Source organism: Syngnathus typhle, linkage group LG1 (assembly GCF_033458585.1).
Source record: "Syngnathus typhle isolate RoL2023-S1 ecotype Sweden linkage group LG1, RoL_Styp_1.0, whole genome shotgun sequence".
NCBI classification, from domain to species: Eukaryota; Metazoa; Chordata; class Actinopteri; order Syngnathiformes; family Syngnathidae; genus Syngnathus; species Syngnathus typhle.
Genome location: NC_083738.1, coordinates 15773731 through 15782500, shown reverse-complemented (window position 1 = coordinate 15782500; position 8770 = coordinate 15773731). Strand labels below are relative to the sequence as shown.

The window sequence follows — 8770 nt, the reverse complement described above, 5'->3', positions numbered from 1 at the left end:
GCCATTTATTACCACCATCGGCCCAAATTGTTTTGTGCCTTTTAACTGCTGCTGAGCCTTCATCTGGTGATTCCAATCGTTGAAGACGCCTCGTTGACCCTCAAGGGTGTCTGCAAAGATCACAAGGGATGCAGTGGATTCAATCAATGCACTTTTTACATCCTAACCCTACAAAAACATCAGTTGTATGATGAATGTGGCCACCTGTGGATTGTACATTTGAACCACAATATCGTTGGTCTGTGAAGGCTGCTAGAAGATTCCATTAACACAAGCGTGCTCCCACGAAAGAAGTTTTTTTTTTTTTTATGGCACAGCTGACTAATTGTCTGGAAGACAGAGTCACAAAATACGAGCAACTGAAAAGCAGATAATTGCTCACGTGAAAGCATGCCAGAGGAACGTTTTATAGCAGTGCACTTGTCACAAATAAAAGGTACATCAGTGTAACTTTTAGAGGTAGAAAGGCTGGTTAGTGGCTGGTGCCCTTTAAATCATGGGTAGGGAACCTTTTCCCTATCAGGAACCAATTCAAGCCATAATAAATTTATGAAAAAGTATCCATCCACCCACTTCCTGTCAGTGCTGTGGCCTATCCCATCTTACTTCGGATGGGGTATACCACATATAAAATCTCTGATGGTACTCAGCAACTTTGTTTTAAGGGCAAATATACATACAAAGTAGTCCGTTTACCAACACGCCTTCTTCTGTGCGTACATGTGCAAGAGTTAAATGGCTTCGCTGACAGACGCTCACACACACAGACACTCAAAGGAACGTTATGTTGGGGCATTAGCAAATAAATGAATCTATTTGCTTGACAGTAACAATGCAAAATGTATTGTCAGTATCAACAATGGATGACTTCAAATGATGTTGAATAGGTTAATATTTAATGGAACGTAAAAGCTTGTACAGGGAAAGCATAAATATGACATGTAAACACATTAAAGCAGGGATTCATTTACATAAAATAATGTCCATTTTCAACATTGGAATGGACAAATTCTCTGTCCGTAGAGCATAGGGGCTATACAGCTGCATATGTAGCCATGAAAATGATCATCAATTGAATTACATTGTAGTTTTAGGTCAGGCATTATTTTTGTGCTCAATATTATTTAACAATGTTTGTGTTAACAAGCTTCTATGTTTAAAATGATTTATGATAAAACATATCTAAATATTTTGAATTAATAATATAAAAAAGAAAGTTTTTTTTGTGTGTTTTATTTTTGCAACTTATGCCGAATTTTAGATATTTGTCGAGGTCAGTACCGTATCGAAGTAAAACTTTTGGTATCGTGACAACACACACACACACAAATCGATTTGAACATAAAACACAAAGGATGCGGTGAATTGAAAGTGAAACTGTTCTCCTTTCAAATAGTATGGCGGGATATGTATCAAATCATATTCTATTGGAGAGATATACATTTGAAAGAAATGCCACATTTACAATGCAAGTTCATTGATATATATGTACAGGTATGTACCCTGTAAAATTACAAACACATTATTATTATCATTTACGTACGTATATTATTCATATTGTTATTATTATAACCATTAGCATTAGGATTCATGCATTCATTTGGCTGTGCTTTCAACTCAGTAGCGCACTCAATTGCACACATCTAATCTTACGTGCAGGGAATGAAGGCATTGCTGGAAACGCAAATGTTGAATGGGCGCGGCAGCTATGATGCTTTCTCGTGGCTGACGTGGGCCCTGGGGCAAGCGTTCAAAGGGAACTGCGAGTGATGGAAATGAGATGCGAAGGCTGTGCAGTTACATGAATACATGAACAACGGTAGCCATGCCGCAGTCAATTTGTACACTTGCTGTATAATCAAATACTTTTTCTTAGGTCAATTATCATTGTCCATACAACAGTAAACCATTACAACATAATGTAGCCTAATAGCTGTTAGGACTTTTTTTTTTTCATTACAAATTGTTGTATATTATGTACATAAATACGATTATCCCATCACTTTTCTGTAAGACCTATCCCCAGCTAAAACAATTTTTTTCATGGTCTGTGTGCTCTTTCTGAAATGCCCAAATGCTTCCAAAGCCCAGTCTGATAGGAAAGTACATTGGTGTCTAGGATCCATGTTGAAGTGATACATTTTGCCTAAGAGACAAGCTGCCTATATTGCGGAGGAACTCAGTTTAGCATTCATGGCATGTAAGAGTAAATGTGTTTGTGTTCATTTTTTTCAAAGTCAAATGATCCTTCGGTGCCGCAATGACGCAGCGGTTAGCACGTCCACCTCACAGTTTAGATGTGCACGGTTCAATTCCGGCTCCAGCCCTACTATGTGGAGTTTGCATGTTCTCCCCATGCCTGACCGCTCCAAATTGTCCATAGGTGTGAGTGGGAATGGCTATTCGTTTATGTGTGTCCTGTGGTTGGCTAGCAACCCCCGCCTACTGTTCGAAGTCAGCTGGGTTACTTTCCGAAGGTGAATGAATGAATGAAGTACTAGTATAGTATTTGCATGCTACATTTTGTTCAAACACAGCCACTATGTACAAAAAAACCGCTAAATATCACAGTCAGATCAAAGCTATAATTGGGTCAGCAATCTACTGCATTCATTCTTCATTTGCACAGTCTAAGAAGCAAGTACATTTTATAGTGTTGCCATAGCGATAAGCAACCATTTGGCACCTCCACCCAAAAACATATTCTGCAAATGAATAACTCAAATGGTTTCATCAGCTCATATTTCTGATCCTGTTTTGATTACTGCCGATTCGACACGGTTGTTTTCTTGTATGCAGAAGAGACAATGCTGATTTCTGGCAGATGAATAGTCACCTGCCAAAAGATGCAGCCACCACTGCGCTGATGAATATTGAAAATGGAATCAACTCGTTTGATCAGCAGGCAAACACGGCCAAGTGAGTTTGATACATGTGATCGGTCACATTTCTTTTAAATATACGTATACACTTATAAAACCTTTACACTTTTTTTTTACACTAATATGAACCAAAGTAAAAAGAATAATTGAGACTAGACCTTTTGTAAAAAAGCCTACTTTGCACAACTAATCACAAGTACTTTTTTTCATTTTGAAGTGACTTATAGAATACTAGGCGAGTCCAATATCCAATCAAAGCCATTTATTAGAAGCGGTTGCTAGGCTACCAAACCTAATTTATGCTGATAACTATCGATATGATGAGATTAACGTGGTTTTGACACTTGAATGCATCACAACAATCCACACTTAACTTGGGAGGCACAAGATTGGATAATCAAATGAGGGGTGGTGGTGAACGAGACGAGCGGACAGCAAACAATCCTGGATTGGATGGCTGCAGCAGGGCTGACAATTGACTGACATGTTTTCTCTGGTCTGCAGCAAGTTAAATGTTTGGAGCTGATCTCCATTTTCATGTAGTGGAGTTTTCCTATCAAGGCTGTATGGTTGAAACCTGCTCAGAAAACATGCTGCCAATCATGAGGTTCACTGGCTACCCTTCCACTTTTAGCACACTTTGACGAAACATGTGTTTTGCTATATTCATATAAAAGGTTATGACTAATTTAAAGTTCCTCTTTCAGACATTTTTTAAAATGACATTAGGAACAAGAGAAGTTAGTAGAAACTACGGGAAGTAATGAGAATGGGGGTTACATTATTGAACCTTTATTATTAACTATATACTGTACATAGGAAGTGTTTTTCACATAACATGTTAATCCTTCAAATATGCCAGCCATTTTCAAAAAAAAGGAGAACCTCTTGCCTGCCAGCCAATTTAAAGTATTCTGACTGATGTTTCAAAGCTCATGGAATATTGTGTTTTATGTCAATGTAGAAACTACCAATGAAAGATTAAACTCTCTTCTTTCTCCCTTAAAATGTTTGTTTCCACATTTAGTTTTTTAGCAATTAGCAGTTAAACATGGGGTGATTTGGGACCCCCAAAACAGAAAAAAATAAATAAAAAATAAAATATAAATAAGTAAAAAATATTTTAAAAAATACTCATTTTATATCCATACAACAGTGACTTTGATTCCTATTTTAGACCCAAAAATGCAACATGCTTTTGTAAAGACCTATTTTATAAACAACAGTGACATAGATGCTATTGCTTTGGTGATGCCCTTATTTGTGTAAAAAAAACAACACTGAAAATGTGCTTTTGATGGTAAAATTGTATAGTTAAAATTAGCATGAGTGTGAAAACAAAAAAAGGTCAGCTTGCTCTTGCCTCTTAAATGTTGTTAGTCACCTGAATATTGTTAGTCATTTAAATGTGGTCCAGAGGCTGAAATCAAATTCCTTGTTTGGCATGCACAAACCAATAAAGCTGATTCTTCTTCTTCAGTTGCGTCAAAGGAAAAAGTTAAGATTAATGTTTGTTTTGCACTTAAGGATAATGGGCAGGGACTTTTTTGTCTCTTATCTATTAAGGGTTCACTTCTTTTCCCATGGCAGCTTCTAAAAAAAATGTAATCACATCAGAAACATTGCCAAGTCCAAGCTGTTTTCCACTTAAGAGCTACAAAATCCTTTCCACCAATCTTTTAGCTAAACCTGACATGCCTTGTGAAAATACTTAGTGGCTACACAAATATAAGGATCAGAAGCATTTTGCGTGCGTACCCCATAAAATATTGTATTAATGTGCTTTCGTTGAAAAAGCCTGAAAGCTAGTAAAACACCAGCATGTGCAACTAATTTATGAATAACTAGTTTTGAAAATAGAGGCCATTAAAAATGATTTGTTCAAATCTGATTACCTTCATTTATCTTAAAAGGGGGATTGGTGAGAAAAAAAATGCTTGCAATAGCGCAACATTTTTAAATGTGAAGGAAATTTGCAATTTTGACATTTTAGCAAGAAATATAAAGTTCATGCACATAATTTGCTTGCGCGGACCACATAATATGACATAACGGACCAGATCTGGCCCCCGGGCCTTGAGTTTGACATGTGTGGTATAGATTTTTCAATGAACCGAACATGTTTTTAGAATGTGTGAGAAAGCCAGAGTACTCAGAGAAAACTCACACAACATGGAGATCACATGCTATAAAGGTATGATGGTGGGAATCTGGAACACATTACTTTTGTATGACTCATATTGGAACTTACCTACTTTGTAAAATGTTTGCTGTACTCAAAATGATCAGAAATATTGCAAAACACATTAGAGGAAACACTGTAAAACAAATCTGGTTTTATTTAACAATTGAATTTAATTAATTGGCAAGGTGATTTAGTTTGAATAATTAAATAAAACATTGATAAAATCAACAACTGCACTTAGAAATGAAACATTTTTGTATTTATTTTGGAATAATTAGCTGTATGATTTACTGTAACTATTCAAAAATTGTAAAATGCACAAATTAGATTTTTGTATTCTGTAAGAATAAATTAATTGGTTAATTGTTATAATTAATTGATAGTAAATAATTAAAGCATGTAAAATAAACAACTTAACATGTACATTATTTGACATCTTTGTATTAGTCGATCAATTATCTAACAAATTGATCACGAAATAATATTATTGGTAAAATTAACTATTTTACACACATTTATTTATTTAACCTTGTCTGCGAAAGACCTGACGTCCTTACACATCTCTACGTTAATAATCAAACGGTGGCTTTGAGCAAGTCATTAAACCTAAAAAAATTATGACGCTTTGAAATTGAACGGGCGGGCATACTCTTACTTTGAAAGTAAACGGAAAAGAAAAACGTCAACAGAACCACGTGTATCCCTCTCGCTTGCCGTAGTTTCTTCCGCCGCTGATAATACTATCTGGAAGCTTTGACTTGGATACCCTCACAAATACGGAACAAGATCACTTTAAATATATAAAATAAATGTTCAGCCCTCTAATGGATACTTCTGAGGACTCGTCACGAAGAAGATAGCATCAAATACGGCGTCATTCGTCGCCAGGTACTTTTAAAAAAGTCTCTTTTCTCGTCAATCAAGTGCTACATTGCTAGCTTAGCTCGTACACTTGCAGTTATTATGGAAGTTCAGAAGTACAAGAGCACGTTCCATTGCAAATACTGCCGCCGATCTGTGTTCACTTTGGTTTAATAATATAGTAGTCCTTCTTTAATGCTCTGTTTTCGAAAAAACCCCGCTTTGAAATCCTTCATAAAGTTGCGGAAAAAATGAAATGCATAGTGACGAAATGTCGTTAGGGACCGTCTGCAAGTTTTGCCTTGAAATGCACGGGGAATGAGTAGTCCACATGTACATTAGCAATCTTTTCCAGTGTTAACAGTTTCCCTGAATAAATTAGTCCATTTTATGTATCTCTTGTTCTCACTAAGGTCGTGGTTGAGCTCGAACCTACCCCTGCTGATTTTGGGTAAGAGGCAGTTACACCCTGGACTGGTCCCCACACTCATATGCATACCTATGGACAATTTAAAGTCTTGTATTCCTCACATGCAAGTTTTTGAAATGTGAATGGAAGTCAGAGTTTAATTTTTTATGTGTGCTGTATGATAGGTTGGCAACCAGAACATGGTCTACCTTGCCTCTTGCCCAAAGTCACTTTCCAGATCATCAGTGGTTCAAATGATGATGAGTGCCATAGACAATGGATGTTCAAAAGCAGGGGCGTTGTCCCTAACCCCCATTTTGTCTCAGGGACGGAACGGTCTGTACGTCCCGGATGAACACTTATTTTGATGATGGAGGATGACTAAGGACCGACCAAGCAAGGTCAGAAGTGGGTTTTCATCTGTTCCTGTAATCGTCCCCAACTGAGTCAAGTACCAAGAAAAAGGCATTGACACTTTGTCGCGCTGCGCTTCAATGACTGCGTACAACCATTGCCACAACGTCTGAAGGTCAGGGATGAAGGATGGACTGGGAAAATGCTCAGCAGTTTTTAATAATTTGATAACTTGACTGGTGCATATGCAGCCATACACATATAACTTGACAGTTTTGCCTTAACATAAGCTCTCTGATTGTTTTGTTTTTTTTGTTCACAGAAATTCAATTTCAATGTCCTGAGCACAAACTTTTAAAGTTAATTGAGAAAACAATTAGAGAATTATTTGCACAAATCTCTCTGACAGTCAATGGGCTTTTTTTTTTTTTTTCTCGATACGCGTTACCTCACCGGTTAATATCGACTCTTTTTGTCAAGAGAGACTCACCTATTGCTAAATGGTAATTCCCTCATCGACTGACTTCCCTGAGCCCTCATTTGGCGGGCGCCTTTCACCTTTTCAGTCATTCAACTAGACAGGTGCATAGCCATGATTCCAGTGGGTGATCCGAATGTGAGGCAGGCTGCCGCGGAGGTCAATTATTAGCCGGTAGATTGACATATGTCCTTTTCAAAAGGTTGCTAACAAGGTAACATGTATTCTTTAATCAGTACCACTATAGAAATATTTAAACAGTAATCTGTATTTTTTACAAGTTGCATAACACTTCAATGTCTTCTTCTGTTGTTAATCAAATGATCTGTCAGCCATTTCTTTTTAAGGGGAATGTAAAATGAATTTAAAAATGTGTTGAGATTATATTCTGGGTTTTACTTGGGTTTAAACTATTAATATACTCTTGGCAATTATCACCATTTTGTGTGGGACATCGATGCTCCCAAAACTTTGCAACTCGCATTGTAGTTGTTTCCTTACCTTTGTGGCTGACTCATTTTTTGGACTTTTACACAACTAAAAATGTTCAAATGTTATGTATAAAATCAGATGTTGAGGCAATGATGACAACTCTGGCATAAAAAATAAACCCATTGTACATAGTGGCATCACAAAACCAAAGAGAAGCAAAAGACAGTTTGTGAGATTTGGGCTTCCTGGATTTCTTCTGTACCATTTTGTGGAGAAACAATCCTTGAACCTGCCGCTAGGGCTCTGTCAGTATATTACTTAAAACACACTGTCAACAGGACACTACTGTGAACTAATATGACCCTTGAGATATCAGACACACGCCCTTCTATGTGAGCCTGATAGAAATTATGTAATAGAGATTTCAATATTTTTCATGCCAGCAGGTTTTGCTTTACTAAGCTGCATGCTTTCTTGATTGATTCAACAAGTGTGCACTTCCATGACCTTGTGAATGGAGTCTGCCAATGGCAGTGTGCTGTTGAACCGCTGCTCAATTGAGCATTTTGTGTTTTTGTAATTGAACAGTGTGTTGATGTGTAGTGGGGTCGCAAATCACAAGTCAAAGTAAAAGCAAAGCAACCTTAATTATGTTCCATTGTGAAGGTTGCACTGGACATCTGTCTGCAGCCTCTTGGGCTGGGGAAAGGGTGTGTCAACGCCATCTGGATGTTGAATGGTCTGGAAAAGACTGGGTAAAACCAATTTTGCTCGCCGACATAATGACTCCAGCGACTGTTAGGATTTTCTGCACTCTTTTCTGGTTCAATCCGTCTGACAAAACTTTGGCGCTTGGGGCGTTTTGCTGAAGTTTGCCTTTTTTTTTTCTTCCCCATTATTTTTTTTCCATTTGCCTTGTACAGATCATACATCAGATCATTTCCACTCCCATTGTTGGTGAGGAGATGTGACATTTCACATTATGTAATGTTTTATTGAGCCTCCTGTTTATTTGGGGGGGGGGGGGGGGGGTGATGCAGGATGAGAGAAGGCAGATGTTGTGTTGATGATGGTTTCAAGGTGAAACATTGTGTTTGTACAAACCAAAATAAACAAAGGTTGAGGAGTTGGATTTGACACAAAGTTGTTTTTGCATTTCAGAATTACAG

The 8770-nt window shown here is 37.4% G+C and overlaps 1 protein-coding gene across 10 annotated transcripts in view; it reads left to right on the top strand.

Annotated features, from left to right (window-relative positions):
* The first annotated feature begins 5769 nt into the window (after positions 1-5769).
* The window catches only part of enox2 (ecto-NOX disulfide-thiol exchanger 2), a 137087-nt gene continuing 134086 nt past the window's right edge, over positions 5770-8770 (top strand). For 4 of the 10 annotated variants that reach the window (XM_061281717.1, XM_061281632.1, XM_061281664.1 and 1 more), the window contains exon 1: positions 5770-5955. Coding sequence is in view for 2 of the 10 variants with exons in the window: in XM_061281639.1 (XP_061137623.1) it covers positions 6715-6738 (24 nt within the window). In the remaining 8 variants the exon portion in view is untranslated. Of the gene's footprint in view, positions 5956-6341; positions 6380-6522; positions 6867-8770 lie in introns of all 10 variants that reach the window. The other 6 variants (XM_061281639.1, XM_061281656.1, XM_061281648.1 and 3 more) reach the window with 6 other exon arrangements.